Source organism: Hippopotamus amphibius, chromosome 4 (genome assembly GCF_030028045.1).
Source record: "Hippopotamus amphibius kiboko isolate mHipAmp2 chromosome 4, mHipAmp2.hap2, whole genome shotgun sequence".
Lineage (NCBI taxonomy): Eukaryota > Metazoa > Chordata > Mammalia > Artiodactyla > Hippopotamidae > Hippopotamus > Hippopotamus amphibius.
The window spans coordinates 58,834,403-58,852,943 of record NC_080189.1 but is presented as its reverse complement, the minus strand read 5'-3'; the positions used below and the strand labels follow the sequence as shown (position 1 = coordinate 58,852,943).

The 18,541-nt window shown below is 37.1% G+C and overlaps 1 protein-coding gene across 4 annotated transcripts in view; it reads right to left on the bottom strand.

Annotated features, from left to right (window-relative positions):
• CASD1 (CAS1 domain containing 1) overlaps positions 1 to 13,511 on the bottom strand; it is a 62,114-nt gene extending 48,603 nt beyond the window's left edge. For 3 of the 4 annotated variants that reach the window (XR_009053301.1, XM_057732805.1, XM_057732806.1), the window contains exons 1-3: positions 13,111 to 13,385; positions 5,908 to 6,004; positions 5,237 to 5,357 (exon numbers count right to left, since the gene is read on the bottom strand). Coding sequence is in view for 3 of the 4 variants with exons in the window: in XM_057732805.1 (XP_057588788.1) it covers positions 5,237 to 5,357; positions 5,908 to 6,004; positions 13,111 to 13,243 (351 nt within the window). In the remaining variant the exon portion in view is untranslated. Of the gene's footprint in view, positions 1 to 5,236; positions 5,358 to 5,907; positions 6,005 to 13,110 lie in introns of all 4 variants that reach the window. The other variant, XM_057732804.1, reaches the window with a different exon arrangement.
• Between the last annotated feature and the right edge of the window lie 5,030 nt (positions 13,512 to 18,541).

Sequence of the window (18,541 nt, the reverse complement as noted above, 5' to 3'; positions counted from 1 at the left end):
ATGTATAAAATGCTATCTCACTATGGTCTTAATTTGCATTTCCCTAATTACTAATGAGGTTAAACATCTTTTAGATTTACACTGGGATTTTTGTTTCCTCTTCTGTGAAATGCCTCATCATGCCTTTCCTCTTTTTATTCTACTGGGTTGTATTTTTTATTAATTGGTTCTTTTCATTTCTTGGATATATGCAACAAATATCATCTCCCAGTTTATAGTTGTCTTTTTTCTTTAAGGTATCTTTTGATGAACAGGTAATCTTAATCTTAGAAGTACGTGAATTCATTCATCTTTTACGTTAGCACTTTTTGTTTCTTATGTACAAAACTTATCCCTACTTGAGGTATTGAAGATAATCTATTTTTTTTTCCTAAAGTTTTCAAAGTTCTGACTTTCACATTTAAGTCTAAATTCATCTAGAAATGATTATACTTGATGGTGTGAGGTAGGGGTCCAATTTCACTTTTTTCCATTATATAACCAATTGCCTCAGCATCATTAATTGAACACACCTTACCATCTCCAGGGATCTTCAATGGCATATCTGTTTAGTCTTCTTTGCATATGCCTGTGTCTGTTTTAGAGCTGTATACCCTGCTCCACTGGTTTCTTTGTTTAGCTCTCCCAGTACCACATTTTCTTAATTAAAAGATGTCTGGTTAAAATAGATCTTAATATTGGAGAATAAGTACTTTCCACCTTGTTCTTCAGATCTCTTGTGGTTATTCTTGATCCACTGCCCTCCATATAAAATTTGGAATGAACTGGTAAAGTTGTACAACAAACCCTATTAGAATTTTAATTAAATTACCTTGAACCTATAGATTAATTTGAGAATAGCTGACATGTTTACAATATTGAGTTTTCTCATTCCAGAATATAGTACATACCTTCAATTTAATTATATTTAAATTGTCTTTTAATAAAATTTCATTGATTTTTCTGCATATAGACCTTCCACATTTACTAGGTTTATTCCTATGCAGTATGTGTTATTTGTTATTATTGCACACAGTATATTTTAAATAACATTTCTGAACTCTATATTCTTGATAAGTAGGTATGCAATTAATTTCTAACAGCTTTATTGAGTTACATATATTTGTACATATACAATTGTACATATACAATTAATTTTCATATATTTATCTTGTAATCAGCTATACTGTTAAAATTTTTATTATGTCTAGTAAATTTTCTACAGATTCTTTGGGATTTTCTATGTAGATAACTGTATTATAAAATATCAAATTTATTTCTATCCAATCCTTACATCTTTAAATTATCTTTCTTTAGCCAAGGATCTCTAATACAATATTAAATAGAAGTAGCAATAGTGGACATCCGTGTTATCTTCCTCAGTTTAATGGAAATTACCTAACATTTTACCATTGGAACATTTACTGTAGGATTCTAGAATTTTTATCAGAATAAGTTAGAATATAAAGGAACTTACCTAATAAAGAGAGAATGATACCAATTCTCTGATATTGTTAGGACTTGGTTAATGGCCCAATATGTGATCAAAAAAAATATTTCATGTGTGCTTTGAAAAAATATATTCTCTGATATCTTAGTGTATTCTTTAAGTATTGAACTATAAGTTGCAAAATCAGCATGTTAACAGTCTATGTTTACTTATTTGCTTGCACTATCATTAACTGCATGAGCAGTGAGTAATCTCCCACTATGGTGGAGAATCTGTCAACCTCTCACTGTAACCATGTAAACTTTTGCTTTATGTATTTTATGGCTAATTTATTAAATGCCTACAATTTAAAATCTTTCTAGTGATTTGAATCTTTTGTCACAAAAAAGTATCTATATCCCCAATAATGCTTTTTGCCTCTTAATCTATTTTGTCTCATATTAATATGACTTACCTTTCTTTAATAAATATTTGTCTGGTAAATCTCATTTTAAATTAAATCCTTCCTTTGTCCTTTTGTTTTAGGTATCTTTTTAAGCAGCAGAAAGTTCTTTTTAAAATCAATCTGAAAATCTGTTTGACAAATTTAGATTCCTTACATTTTTTTGATTATAAATGTTTCTATCATCTTACTTTTTGATTTCTAGCTCTCTCACACATACATTTTTATATACATATAAAATGCAAACACTGATTTTTACATGTACATATAAATGTTTATATATAGGTATATGTGTGTGTATGTGTATTGGAGCATATATATGTGTGTGTGCATCTGTATCTACCTATGGGCATTATATTTAGTATTAGATGAATTTGGTTTTAATTTTTTTCTTCTGGTTTGGAATTACCCATCCTAATTCTATCCTTTTAGTCCTTGCCCTTGGACTAAAGGGCATCATTAACTTAAGTTCTAAAGTAAGATAATATCTTAAAGAGTAAAGAGGACACAAGAACACTTCAATTGTGGTCATCTTTCTCTGACTTATATGCTATTATTGGCCAGTCCTTTAGTACTGTCTTTTTGAAAAGTGTAAAAAGACATTATTATTTTACACAGACACTGTTTGTTTAGATTTATATACATGTTTACTATTTTCTTTAGTCATTGTTTCAGATCTTTTTTTCTCTGAATTATTTTCCTGCTTCTTAAAGTTTATTCTTCAGAAAACCCTATAGTAGAAGTTTATGTGGCAGTAAACCCTCATAGTTTTTGTTTATCTGAAAAACGTCCTATATTTCAAGAATAGAGGAATTTGTATGCTAGGGATACAATTCTAGGTTGAAACTTACTTTCTATCAGAATTTTAAAGCTACTGTCTACCATGCTCTGGCTCCCAATACTACTATTTGAGAAACATGCTGGCTCAAAGCTTAGTTTTCTATATGTAGGGCATTGCAGCTACTGGCATCTGTCTTTAGGGCAACCTGAATCTCTACTGCATGCCTACTGTGATTGTTCCCCTCTCTGGTTTTGCCTCATAGTTTGTTCCTTTTGGGGGGCATGTCTCCCAGTTGAAAGTCTAGAAATACATCAACAAGGGTTTTTTTAATCTAGGATCTAGTTGGTTTGAGGTGGAAAGGGGCCCCAGAGTATCTAGCTTGCCCTCTGGCTAGAAGTAACACAAACAGGTTTCTTTACAGCAAGGCTTCTCAAGTTTTTAATATCCTAGCCTAAATTAAAACTATCTAAGAGGGGGATATAATATCTGGCTCTGCCCAAACTTATTTGACCAGAGCTTCTTATAGAACTAGTCTTCCACAAAATATAATTTGAAAAAAAAAAAAAAAATCCTGCTCTAAAGCTTCTTTTTAAAAAAATTTGCCTCAATACAGAAAAATTCAAAAAAACATTATCTTCAATAATATTCCACCTATTCCACCTAAAGAATCCCATTATCAAGGCTAAAAAAAAAAAAAAATCAGCTTTCACAACATGCCAGGCTAGGCTGGGCACAAGAAAACTATTTTAAAAAATAACAATAATACACAATTTTTGTCCTTAAGGTGTTCAGAGACAAGAGAATAAGTAAAATACAATTTGGCAAATGCTCCACTAGCAGTCTGATCTAAATAGTTTCACAATAATTGTCTCTTTGAGACTATGACAAACTGTGTTTGTTTCTTTTTAAAATGCATATAAAATAAAATGTATCTTGTTTGGTAATTGTAAGATAACTAGAAATCTCTAGAAAATAAAAACTGGAAACCTACAGCTCAGAAACACTGTACCGCATTGTACCTACTTTTGGCTATAGACTAAACCATTATAGATTTTTTCAACTAACTGTTGCCAAATACCTTATTCCAGTTTTCAAAAGTCACACTATTCTAAGCCTAGAAACACTAAAAATGTTTTTTTTAAATCAGACATCTCTGTTTTTTAATGTTTACTGAAGTTTTTTACTTCAAACTGTAAGAATCTCATGTCATTAAATTGTTCCCACTCTTCTGTCTTATTTTGTATGTATAAATACAAATGGAAAATACATTTATAGATACCAAATAAAATGAAAAGTTGACTTTGTTATCTTCTATTATTCAGCTTTAAAATCTATACTAGCTTTTCCTAGTAGACAAAATCTCTAATAGCCTCCACAGGCTACTCTTCTCACAAGAAGCAGTTCTTAAGGACTTAGTATCCATTACCATCATCACCATGAGACTAGCTACCTAGCTGTGAAGTCCCTGATTTTTCACCTCCTTACCACTGGGCAAGCTGATATGTACAGGTGGATTTTCATCATAAATTCATGAGCTATTACCCATAATTCTGAACTTTCTTGTACTTTACTTTTTTCTTCTTGCAATTTGCCACTCCCAACCAATAAGCAATTAAAGACAGGGATTAGAACCTTAGATCACTTAAAAATGTATAAACAGAAAGATAAGATTAGATAATTCCCCCCAGATTAACTAATTAACAAATTAATTAACATTTAGAAAGAGGTTCATCCTTGTTAGCTTTAAAAAAAGGACAGATTTTTTTAAATGAGAAATTAAAAAGAGCAGAAATTTGTTACACTGTCATTTTAACTATATATAGCATAAATGCCCGGTGCCAGAAAGGTTACAGAAAATTAGGTCCCAATATACACTGCTAATTACAGTACAGACTGAAACAGTTTCAATAATTTTAAAAGTATTTATATTCGTTAACCTAACATTTGCATTGTAAAGATTCTATCCTAAGGAAAGAATTTAAAAAGCAAAGTTTTTACACAAAATGTAATAAAATGTCCTTTTTAAAATTGTAAAATAAAAAAAATTAGAAAACTGCAAAAAGTTAAAGAAGAGGGAAGATTATATAAAATCACATTACATCCACTCAATAATATGCTGCCATTATGAAGATACTTACATTGATTGTATAATATGGTAAATTATGATAAGTGGTGGGGAAAGAAGCAAGATATAAAATTGTACATGCTAAACTATTACAATTTTGTTTTAAAAAAAGAGACTGAAAAGAACTATGGCAAAATATTAAAAGGCGGATAAGGGATATTTCTTCTTTGTTCTTTCTAAAAATTTTTTTTAACTTTTTCCATGGAAAGAATTTTAATATTTCTGAAAATGAAAAGTTTAAGTCAATAAAAGCCTTGCCAATACCTTACCCACCACTTCTTTTTCTTATGTTCTCCATTATGGCCAATTGTCCCTGTTTTCCCCCTCCAGCTTTCCCAAAACCAAAGTAAAACTTTTATAGTTCCTTTTGTTAATGTGAAAGGGCACATTCCTCCTATAACTATGCAGTTGGCTAACTTCTAAAACAATACGCTAAAGAAATGAATAGACAAATTTTACCTTATTTCCTTCTTCTTTAAATTGGGGATTAATTATTTTTACAAAAGAATAAAACAATTGACGAATTCTGGAATCTCCAATAAATGCAATATGTTTATCTACAAGGCAGTTCTTTGCTTCACTGAAATCAACAAAGAAACATCAATCAGAATACGGAAAATCAGCATACTGGAATTTTTCAAAGCACAGAATTTGTGAAGAAAGTAGTACAGCATTATTATACACATAGTTATGTTGCTTTAGAAATAGGTGGCCAGGTTTGTTTAACCTACCAGTCCATGTATGATCGACTAACTCTCAATAATAACTGTGCTCATCTAATAATGTGTCAGATGTACTCTAACCATAATAAGTGCTTTATATCCATTGTCTCAGAAAAACTCCATGAGGTAGCTATCCAAGTCCCAAAGCAAGAGTCCTTTATTCACGGGCTATTGCCCTGGGCCTGGTTATCTCTCACCTGAGATAAAGCAGATTGGTCCAAAGCTTTCCCTAATGCTTTAGAGTAAGAATATTCCTTTTGACTCACCCCCACTCCTACCCTGTCAGCAATTCTCTACCATCGCACAGAGAAGTACCATCTATCACTTTCTCTGCTTCACCAACATTTTCCTACCAGATATTAAGACCCGTTTTAGAAAAGAAAACAAACAACAAAATGAAGAAACTACCTGATTTTGTACTTATGCATCATACAGCTGTGAGGTTGCCAAACTTTCTCTCCAAGAAATCTGCCACTTGAGAGAAGGTATTCACATGAATCATTGCCTATAATAAACACAATAATGTTGTAAACAATAGTTAAATTTTTATAGGTTGGTTATCTGACCTCCTTTAAGCCTTTGAGATGACAGAGTACAAAGTTTTCTATACTTCACTATACCTTCTAGGTGCATATTACTCATCCATGAGAAGCACAGTAAATATTAATATATTAATATTCAAGAGGATATGAGCCACTAATGACAGATACTTTATCTAGGAGATACTTCATTCCCAATGCTACATTCACTGCTTTGGCAGTTCCTTCTGCTTCAGGTTTTCCTTTCAAGGATATCACCTTGCCTCAAACTAGCCTTTATATCTGTTTATCACTCCTACTTCTATTTGGGAAAGAAAAGTTTAAGGGATAAAAGAGAAGACTTTGGAAATGACTTCCTATTCAACTATTCTGGTACTTAGTGCATCAGCATATCTGGAAACCTAGCAAATACTAAAGTATGTTATAAATCTACTCTCTAATTTTCACAACTTCCCTGGGAGGAAGTGGGCTATCCCTATTCTGTAAATGTGCAGAGAAAGACTTATTCAAGAACTTCCTAAAAAGCTTAATAAAATTTTATCCTTTTGCAATCTCATAAAGATAAGACTTAAAACTATGGTAGTCAAAATGTGGCTGAAGATACACATGATCAATATCAGTAATAAATGCTGATTTATTACTACTCTCTACTTCTCTACGTCTCTTGCCTCCGTTAGGATGACCAGCCAACTCCTCCCATTGTGGTTGGGACTGTCACAGTTTTAAACAGAAAATTCCTTATCTGCAAAACCCCTCAGTCCTGTGTAAACTGGGACAGATGGTTACCCTACTTCCTTTGGCCATTTTACCGTACATTAGCTTAATGTACATGATCAATGTACGTGGTTAAAAAGGGGGTTGGAGGCATTAAAACAGTTCAAATATGTCAATGGAAGAGGGAAAAACGAAATGTGTACATTAACTGTGGGGTTATAATAAAATACATGTGTTTTTAAATTTGATCTCTAGTTCTTTATTAACAGTCAAAAGCAATCTCTGTTTGTTTTACAAATAGTTAAGGTCAGGATAGGGAGTCTGGTAAAAACAATAATACAGAACAAAATGGTGGGGATAGGGAAGACCCAAAGATATTTAAAGTATAAGAATACATCTCTTTTCTCAATCCAGTCATCCATTTATCTGGTCCACATACAGATAAAAGGTGATACAAATACAAGACAGGTATGCATAAATAACGAAAGTGTTGATACCACAGTGTCATAAATTCTAAAATAGAATGGGAAGGAAAACTGAAAATACTGCATTATTCTGCTGATGAAAAACTGGATAAGTAGAATATCAATTATTACATTTTTGCAATTATATATGTAGCCTGGGCAGTTTTTTTGTATTTCAAAGATTTTTTTAATAACATCTCTCTAAGGAAACTATAAATAATCAGTTCTTAATTCTTTCCAATTATTAAAAACTAATTCTAGTTCTAAAAAAAACAAAATTAGGCTACATAAGCAATCAAGGAGGAGTAAAGAAAGGGCAATGGGAACTCACAATTATTTCCTAAAAACAGCACTCCTGCTGCATTCTTTTATAATGGCCATACAGTAAAATCCTACTAAAAATCTAGTAAATGTTTAAAATTAGGATGAAAATTCTATATTTATATCACTTCTACCTCTTTGAATACATCTATTAAACCAAGTGAAAAGTTAGTCACACATCTATTTTATAAAAAAGTTGCAGAAAGTTGTAAATAACTGGTATTAATTCTGTGAAGTTTTTCTTCATTTTCTTTCTTCTTCCTTTTTTTTTTTTTTGGTTGTTGTTGTTACTTGGTTGTTCTTTTTTAATAGAAGCCTGAACAGGAACACACCTTGACCCATCTTCAGTGTGCGGGATTATGCTATTTGTTCACCATCTACTATGGGTTATCAACATCATTTTGTGGAGACTGAAGTACCATACCAGTGTCTTAAAATAACCAATTCTTTCCACCAGAAAGTGTTTTAAAATGCCAAATTCTTCTCTCTCTTTAATATTACTACTCAGACATTATTTTTCAGAGCTCAGCTAGTAGAAAACAAAAGCTCTAATCTCAAAAACCCACATCAGAAAAACCTCATAGCAAAACAAATTTGAAGCTGTCGCCAACCAAATGACAGTATGAACACAGTACTTAGAGACCACTGGTCTTTGCAGGGAAGAAATTCTTAATTTGGTAATGAATGCTAGTTAATGGTGACTTTTCATAATATATTTTATGATGCAAATTAAAAAAAAAATCCTCGTATCTGAAATTAATGGTCTTTGTATCACATTGGGTAAGTTCCACTCAAAAGACAGAATCGACACCAGCTATTTTAACAGAGAGAATATAATATGAAGAATTGTTAGGAAATTAAAATAATTGCTAACTAAATAACTGACACGGCAAGAGGAGACTGGCTTTTATATATTTGTCAGCAAAATAATAAAAATAGCAATAATAAATATTATAATCTGATTTAAAAAAAGTTAACCTGATCTAAAAACAACCCCCCCCCCCAAAAAAAAAAAACTCCTCCACAAAATTCTATATTCTAAAACTAGTTCTCCTTTCCTAGGAAGGAAATATTTTAAAAATCAAATAACTAAATGTAAATCTAAATGTTAAAGTAAGTTAATGTGGCACATTTTTATTATGTATACTAACTACATGTAAACATCTGCTGGCACATTATTTTCCTTTCAAAACTTTACCCAGAAAAACCCAAACAAAAGAAAACAGAAAAACTGCAGTCATTATATTCAATTGCTTCATATAATTTTGATAGCTACTTTAATACAATCAGCGTGAGACGAAAGTTGCCAAATGCTCAGATAAATCAAGCTAGGAACACAATTAAAAAAAAAAAAACCAAGCAACTAAAGGGATAGAATTATCTACTTCAGCTATCTCCAATACAAAGATTATCTAGATGAATGGCTGTCTTCCTCTTCATTCTGTTACCTTAAGCATAAGCATTCTGGTTTGTCAATCTGAAGTCTTAAGGTTTTATGCATGATTTTTCTATAACAGAAAGATACTGAGAGCAAACAAAATAAGCAAAAAGACAAACAAATTTAAAGAAAAACCTGAAAAACAAAATGTAACTAAAGAAAACTCTGATGTGCTAAATAAACCGTAGCTTATATTTTCCTTTGAATAGAATATCTCTGGCACATTGCAACTTTAGACTGAATCATCTTGCCAAAGCTGTGTGCTTCTTACTGTCAACCATGAAAATATCAGATCATAAAGTTTACAATATGATCTCCAGAATATTTTATTCGCCTAAAATTCAGCAAGTTATACTTTCATCTGTGCTTGAAAAATCACCGTTTACATTTTTCTTTAGATAACCTAGGAGTGCCTCATTACAAGTGGTGTCATGTGGATCAGGATATTTCTAGCAGTCAAAGAAAAAAAGGGCTGAGAGACCTAGAGCTGCTTCTTTCCTGCTTTAATTTCTGAAGCTTTGAACTCATTTTTCTTCAAAACATACAACAATATTTAGCATTTGCATTTACTATGCCTAGTGACAGAAAGGAATTACACTTCAACAAAATGAAGATCTGAAGCAAGTTAACTTTATCAATTAAAAAATTTAAATTTATCCAGATGGGAACTACCCTTAAGGCTAAAGATACTGGCTTCTTATCACAGAAATGATGTTTTTAGTCTGTAATCACAGTATTAATGGACATTTTGTGATTCAGTAATGTTAAAATTTAGAAAAAATAAAATTAAAAGAACAATTTTTTAGAAGTCACTCTATTATATTTTGTAAAAATAATATTAATAATGCAAAAAAGCCCCACAAAACTCTACTTTCTAAAGTTGAGGTCAGAACATGCTATTAGAACATGAAATTCAATTAAAACCAAAGAATGAAATGCAAGGAGGAAAAGAGAAGGAAATAAGGACTTTGAAAACCTATTTATTCCATAATTGTTTACGGAGTTCCTACCATGTGTTAAACTCTGATGATTTAAAGATGAATAAAATACCCTTGGAAGCTCAAAGTTTGTGTGGGGGAGTCAGATACAAATTATTATAATACAACATGATAAGTATGTACTAGTTACTGCAGAAACACTGAATTCCTAATTCCTACTTCTGTGCTGGTGACAGCTGAACCAGGAAGTAAAGGAAAAATCTGTACTTTCTTTCAAGGAGAGACACAGGTCATTGCAGGCAAAGAAAATCAGATATCTGTGAGATATGCAAAAGGGCAAAACATATTTAGACTGTGAGCCTGGAGTTTAGGAAGAGGGAAAAAAGATAAATATAGGTAATAAAAAGTAAGCTGGTCAGATTTTGAAGTTTTACACATGCAACTTTTAGAAAAATCAACATGTACTGGAAAAAGAATAAGAAAACTCTTGGCTGGCACTGTGAGGTTGAATTAGTATTTCTAAATGGTTTAACCCATGTCCTACTGGAAAATGCTTTCTCACTCCACCTTTTATACATCACCACTGCCTAAGGGGCTCTGAGAAAGGCAGAATGTAACATAATAGCATGAGGCAGACTAACTGGGTTTTAAATCCTAGCTCAGTCAGACTAATTGTGTATCTTTAGGCAACTTAACCTCTCATGCTTCATTTTTAAAATGTAAATAATACTGTAATTTGCTAAATCTAAGACCACTGATTATAGAATACACCATTATTTTATGTAACAGTAGGAAAAAAATGTTGTCAATTAAACTCTGACACGCAATCAAAGTTTTAAAAACGCATCTTGATTACAGAGATAATAAAAATGGTGCGGGCAGAAAGAGGGGAGGATGAAATCTGGTAATTGTATCTACCTCATAGACTGGTTGTAAAGACAAAATGAGTTAAAAGATGTAAAACCCTTAGTAGAACAGCACCTGGCATATAATAAGTGCTCAATGATAGCGCGTAATTTTACCCACTCACTTTCTGTAGTTTGTAAAGCAAGAGATACTATGTGTTTTCCAACTGCATTCATTCTACCTTGCCTGAGGCAAACTCATACCCACACATTGAAGAGTTTAATACACAGCCTAAACCTCTATAGCTAATATAAGGTCCTTTCTTATTCTAAAGATTTATGATACTGTGATTCAAATGTATGGTTATCCTTGTGTGAAAGGCACTGCATCTGACTCAGTTTCACACTGCCAAAGCATGAGGTTGGCTAAAAAGTTCCTGGTAAGATCATTATTTTCCCCAAACAGTCTCTGGCTCAAGTTCTTGACTTGCAGTATGGGCATGTACACACACCAGGTGTACTGCTTCACACTCAAGACACTAAAGCACCTATGGAAGCTGATGACTAGCTTCTGGAGAAGGCTTTATAAACTGTCACAGATTGCTACTGTGACTAAAAGGTTCCATCTGACATTCTATTTTCTCTGCTGATGACAGAGCTTGAAAGGATGAAATATATAATCTAAATACAATAATTAGGATCCAAGCTTATCAAAAGATAAAAGCACTGTTTTAAAAAGCGGGGGGAGGGGGGAGGAAGGACGGACTAGATGTTCACCTTTAGGACCATTGTAAAATTTATCTCCACTATCACATACCATACTTACAATTGAGTTACATTACTGTCGTCTTATACCAAACTAGCATAAAATGATAGTAGTCAGAAAATTTTCTTTAAAATGACCACAAGTTAATATATTAAACTGCTAGCTTTATTTTGTATATGAAAGTGTTGGGCTTCTATTACAGCAACTGCAGATGAACCAAAGTCTTGCCAGGTCATGCGGCTGTGATCTATAGGAGGCTGGAGGAGAAAGGCCAAAAGGGCATAAACAATTTATCTTTTTCAATCGATTTAGTGTATTTATATAAAGGGCTATTCATTCAGTACAGTACTAGAGTATGACTTTTAATTCTCAAGCATTGCAGAAAACAAAGCAGCAGAATTGATCAGAATGTCCTTCACTTTGAAAGATTTCCTAAAACGAGAAGACAGTTCAGATTCCAGTGCCCTCTTTATAGGATATTTTGCCAAAGTAAGTGTGAAGTTAAACGGGAAGTGCGTTAAATGCGCACCTGTCTATTACACATTACATCTTGACCAGTTAGTCTCATAATCACCAAGAGCTGTCCAGATAATGGCTTTGATAATACTATGAGCCACAAATAAAAGATCCTACCGTTATTAATTGCCCTCAGCCTGTCAACCTCTATCCTAGTGGCATTTTTACAGAGAAAATGAAGAAAAAAATCAACCACCATGGACAAGTAAATACCCCTTGATTACTGGAGAATAATTTGTTCTGAAATAAGGTCATATTTCCTTTTCCTCTCTACAACGATCTCAAAACCCACAGCGAAGACCTCCTCAAAAACTGCTTCCAACTTGTTTTCACTGCCCAACTCAACTCCTGTCAACCTGTACCTTCTTTTCAAATATCTGCCCCAGTAGCTTTACTTTGTAAAAAAGTGTGCAACCAGAACCCTTTGAACGTTTCTGAATCACAAAGCCTGGGTGACACCTCCTCCACTTGGCCAAGAGCATCTTTTGCCAGCTGTCACCCCGGCGGCAAAGGAAAATGGGGCGGCCCTTGCCTCTGTCAAACAGCTTGGCCCCTCTCTTGCAGGGCAGAGGCCGGATAAGACAAAAGCTAAAGAGCCGAACCCGTAGGGAGCAGAATGGGCGACCCCACCCGGGGCGGAGATGCCCCCTCGCAGGGCGGCCTTGGCCTTCGCGCGCCCCGGGCCGGCACCCCCACCCCCCACCCCAGGGCCGCCTGCCCGCTTCCTGCACGCGAGCCCCGGGCGTGGCGCCTCTACCCTGGCCCAGCCCGCGAGGAAGCCGGGACCCCGGCAGCCCCCGGGCCAGGCCCGGGTTGGCGCCCCGACCACAGCGCAGGCGGCTGGGAGAGCCCAGGACCACGGGCTCTCAACTCGTGGCCGCCCGAACTGGGGTCCGCTCGGTCGGTCCGGGGCGCCTAGCCCGCCGCCCGGGCCGCCGCCTCCTCCGCGGGCTGGGCGCGCCGACGGGCGGCCGCGTGAGCGTGGGCGTGTGTCGGGCGCGGGGGGCGGCCTCCAGCCTCCGCGTCGCCTCCTCCCCCGGCCGGCCCGGGCAGGGGGAGGGCCCGCTCACCTCGGTAGCGGCGGGAGGCGAGGTGGCACACTGCGAGCAGCAGCACGGCCACCAGCGCCAGCACCTTGGCGCTCCTCACGCTGAAGTAGTGGTTGATCTCCCGCTTGCCCAGGTTGTAGGCCAGAGCCGCCATCTTGGTTCCTCCATGACAACAGTGCGCGGCGGAGCGGGAAAGGGGCGCCGCACAGGGGCAGCACTGGGGCTGCCGCCGCCGCAGCCAGGCGAGGAGCCGCCGCCAGCCCTCGCGGCCGCCACCCACGCCTCCCGCCGGGGAGCCTGACCCCGCGGTGCCCCCGGCCTCTACCTGCCCCTCCTCGGCCGCGGCCGCCTCGGCGGCCTCCCCGCAGCCCCGCCGCCGCTGCTCCGCCGTGCCGTTTCCCCAGGCGCCCTGGACGCCTGTCTCCTCCCCTTCCTCCTCCTCCCTTTTAGCCTCCTGCCTTAATAGCGGCTGCGCCTGCGAGGGGGGTCCGGATGCCCAGTGCTCCGGGGTCACGGGTCCCCGACAGTCCTCCGGGGTCACCGGGTCACGGGCGGCGGCGGGCGGCGGCGGCGGTGGCGGCAGAGACATGGGGATGTGAGGAGAGAGGACCGGGGTTCCACCCCGACCCCAACGCGAGCCCTCGGTCTTTCAGTTAGCTTACTGGCCGCTACCTGAGTCCAGGTTGGGGCAGTAGAAGTCCTGTTCCGGAAGAAAAGTACACATCATTCCACTCCCTCCTTCCGCAACACACCCTTTCGTGAGCTTTGTACTCCCCCAACCTGCCCAGCAGGATGCGAAGGCCACCCCAATGTCACAGGGACTTATCGTTAGGCTATCTGGTCAGTCTGGCTGCCCCCAGATGCTTGCCAGATGTAGAGACTGCTGGAAGCCTTAGCGCCCAAGCCACGGGTAAGACCCGTCTTAAACTCGTTGCTTTGAAGCCCACTTCTCTTGAAACTTGGAAAAAAACTCGGTTTGCCGACCTCCAGTGGGTTTGAAAGTACACCAAAGTACAGAGGAGAAGGTACAAAACGAGCCTTAGCTTAGTGTACGTGTTGGTCAGATAAGAACCCCACTCTTCATTTGCATTTACACAAGGGTTGGCTAGGTGGATAGGCCAAATAAAAAAGTGTTCTCAGGACAGCCATTCCTGCTCCTGAAGTTGCTTACTGTGCTGTGGTTATCAAAAAAGGGAGCACTTCTTTGCCCTTGTGAAGCACTTGTTTTTTGGTTGGTTGGTTGGTTGGTTGGTTGGTTGGCTGGTTGGCTGGTTTCTCCTGTGCTGCCTTCCATGTGAGGATGGTTATTTACATTGCTTCACTTTCTACTTGCGTTGTTAAGAGTGAGTTACTGATTACTTAGCGTGTTTTCAGGTGTTCTTTGCAATGCTCCCATTTAGCCATTTCTGAACTTGTGTTTATAGGCCCCTCTTAAAATGATAGAATGTTAGATAATGAAGGGACTGTAGAGATCTTGTCATCCCAGTTCTTTTCATTCAAGGACTCTTTTTATTATGTTTTTATCCATGGACCCCATATCTTGAAAGATTTTGTCACTTAAATGAAATCACATACATCACTGTCACGGATGTGATGCTAATAAGCAATAAAGCTAAATAAGTATACAAACACTAGGCACTGTTCCCTGGAAATGGTCGCTTAATTTTGGCTGTCATTCTTTTGATCCAAGGTTGATCACAAGCTGGAGGAATTAAATCAGATATTGTAAAAAACAGAGAAATAACTCTGCTAACAGTATATGGTCTACCAATCACATCCTAGGAATTTCTATGATGTCATCAACAGCAAATTAGAACTTCTGATCAGCATGTGATAACCAGTGTTAGCCTGCAGGGTTGATTTAATGCCTGCCAAAAGTAAAGAAATTTGACATTTTATTTAATTGCAATTTCCAGAAGGCTTTCTGAAATGTTGTAAATAGCTTGTGGACCTCCTTCCTTCCTGCTAGTTTAAAGCTAATCCCTCTCCTCTGTTCTGAATCTCTTCCTGTCCCCCTTTCTTGGGGGTGTTAATGACTCCATCAGTTATCCCTATGTCAATCATCCTCTCTCTCTGTCTTCTTTAAGCTCTCCCTCTCTCCTGGGTGTTTCCCTTCCACCAATGACTTTATCTTGTTAGTGAATCTCATCAGTGGACTGTGTATGTGTTTACCTCTCCATCTCTTTCCTTCTCTGACAAGTTCTAGAAAGAATAGTGTTGACTTTTTAGTCTTCACTTGCTCCACTTCCATTCCCCCTTCTAAATAACTCTCAAGTATGTTGGCTTCTCTCCATTCACTTGTTGTTGCCTTGGTTAAGGCATGATTTATTGCCTGAATTTTTTTTTAAATTAATTTATTTATTGGCTTTGTTGCTGTGTGCGGGCTTTCTCTGGTTGTGGTGAGCAAGAGCTACTCTTGTTGTGGTGTGTGGGCTTCTCATTGCGGTGGCTTCTCTTGTTGTGGAGCACAGGCTCTAGGCACAAGGACTTCAGTAGTTGTTGCATGCACAGGATCAGTAGTTGTGGCTTACAGGCCTAGTTGCTCTGCAGCATGTGGGATCTTCCCGGACCAGAGATCGAACCCGTGTCCCCTGCATTGGCAGGCAGACTTAACCACTGAAGCACCAGGGAAGTCCCTGCCTGAATTTTTTATGCTTTGAACTCATCTTTCCCATGTCTGGCTCAAAAATTCAATCTTACAGCTCCTTGTCATTCCTCTAACCAGACTGAACTTTCTTAAACTCAAATATGATGATGCTTAAAACTAAGTAGTAGCTCCATGTTTATTTGTCTACCCCTAAACCATCTAAAATGTTAACTAATGCTAAGCAGGTTCCCTCAAACCTAATAATCTGATGAAAAGAGAAAACCATTTGATAGGAACTCTTTCAACCATGCCTTACTTAAAACAAAACAAAAACAGACAAAACAAAAAAACAAAAACCTGACTACACTTTATTCCTTCCCCTTCCCCTTCCCCTTCTCCTTCTCCCAAATATCTATTTCCTATTGTACCACAGGAGATCATGGGGATAAAGAAGACAGGAAAAAGGACTGAAAAGGACCAGCCAGCACAATAGGAGGAGCACAGTTTTGAGGTGAGAATCTTTTGGTATAAACTGTTACTGCTCCACTGTGTCTATTTCATTATTGTTTATATTGATGGGATTTTTTAATTTGGGTATAATTCACATATAACATTATGTTAGTTTCAGGTGTACAATGTGATTTGATATTTGTATATATTGCAAAATGATCACCACAGTAACTCTAGTTAACATTTGTCACATACATACACACATAGTTACAGAATTTTTTCTTATGATAACTGTAAAAAATCTACTCTCTTAGCAACTTTTGAATAAACAATACGGTTTAATTAACTATAGTTCCTTTCTGACTTGGAAAATTCTTCCTTTTCTTTCCCAAAGCTGTCTCTTTCATGTGTCTTTGATTGTGTCAATGAAATTTCATTTGAGAACCTGGTATCATATTTCCCTTCTTTATTCTACCTTCAATTTCTTCCTCGTCACTGTTTACCTAACATTTAAGCTCACATGCTTCCTATTTAAAGCACCTTCCTTAATTCACTACACAATCTCTCTTTTCCTTTAACTATCAAGCTTCTTGGAGGAAGAGTCTGTGGTTACTGTTCCGATTTTTTCTTTTTCTTTTTTTACTGCTTATTGGTTCTTTAAATACTTGACAACTGACTTCTATTACTTTACCTAAACCACTGTTTCAAATGTCAACCACATTCTAAATTACCACATCCAATGTCTTTATCTTAGCTTTATCCCTCTTGACTGTGCAACATTGTTGAAATACTTGCCTTCTTAAAATCTTATCTTTTGACTTCCATGCCACTTACACCCTTCTGGCTCTTTCTGTCTCTCTATTCCCCCCACCCCCCCCCACCCCCATGCATCTCCAAGAAGAGTCCCTTGCTTTTTCAAACCCTTATGTGAATGTGCTTCTCAGAGTTCTTTTCTTTGCCTGCTGTCTTTTCTTCTTGGGAAACCTACATTACAAGTTGACTTTAACTATCACATTGGATCCATGCATATAACCTGGATTCCTTTTATGTGCTCCAGACCTCTTTCACGTACCTCAGGAACAGCGTCATTGAGTGTCTCGTGGTACCTGAGACTCAGTGTGTTGGAAACCAGTTTCATTTTCCTTCCAAACCCATTCATCTTGTTATGTTTACCATTTTATTCCTTGCCACCACTGTCCTTCAAGTCATTTCTGCTACTCTTTGATTCATCTTCTTTCTCTTCTACCATATCTAAAGTATGGGTTTTCAGTGGGGAGGTGTGTTCATAAGATAAGCTGGTGGATAGTTAGAACAAATTACTAAAGCTTCTATTTATAGTTAATTCCTATTAAAAATGATTTAAAAAGGCATTTTAGGTGATACAAACATTAACGCTTCATGAAGTGGATAGTCTCCTTTCAGAGAACGGTAAAATGGGGTTGGAAGCTTTTATTGGATAAGAATAAAGAGCAAGGAAGAGAAAAATAGAAAATATCTGGTTGGCTGGGGCCACATAGTCAACCTTGTTTAGGATGAGAAGAAACAAGGAAATAAGAACAGAGTGCAGAGTTGGCTTGCTGTGTGGATATACAGCATTTTTGATCAAGCAGAGCAATTATAGGGACACAAAAGTTTTCTAAGTTTTGGTTTGCTGACATGGCATGGTTAGGCAGGAGCAGATCCATCCTGAGCTCAGCAAGTTATTTCAGCATTCCTAGCGACTATAAAATAATGCTTCATTAATATTTAATACGAGGACTTCCCCCAGTACTCTGATTTGGCCTATATATAGAGTCATGTCAAAGTGCACCTGAAGAGGAGTTCTGAGGGGAGAATAGGAATTCACACATCGGGGAGAGACATGGACAATGGCTCACTTATTTGTTGGCTTTCAGCATATTGTGCCTATGAGCCTATTAAATGAATTCACAGATTGTATTATCTACTCTTACTTCAACTCACAAAATGGAAAGTGGCTTTAAAAATCCCCGTGGGGAATGGGAATTAAAGATGATTCTAATCATATAAGCACTAGCAAACAAGAAGAATATACAGCATGGAATCTTCCCCTAATATAAACTCTTCGTCAGCTGCATTACGTGGTTAAAAAAAAAGTATGTGTGTATATCATAATATATACCTGACACAGATTATATAACAGACAAATATCATACCTGACATATACATATATGAACAACTTAAATCTGTAATAAATCAGGAAAAATTATGAAATTATCAAGATTGTTCGAAATAAGAATTTATGGATGGATCAATAAGATCCATTGTAAACCATGGATCTTGCTTGTAAGTGTATGATGCTTTGATATGAGAGTTACTACAGATATGAAGCCATCAATATTTTATAACTAAATAAATTCACTCTAATTTTTAACCAATGTGAGTGCACAGTCAAAA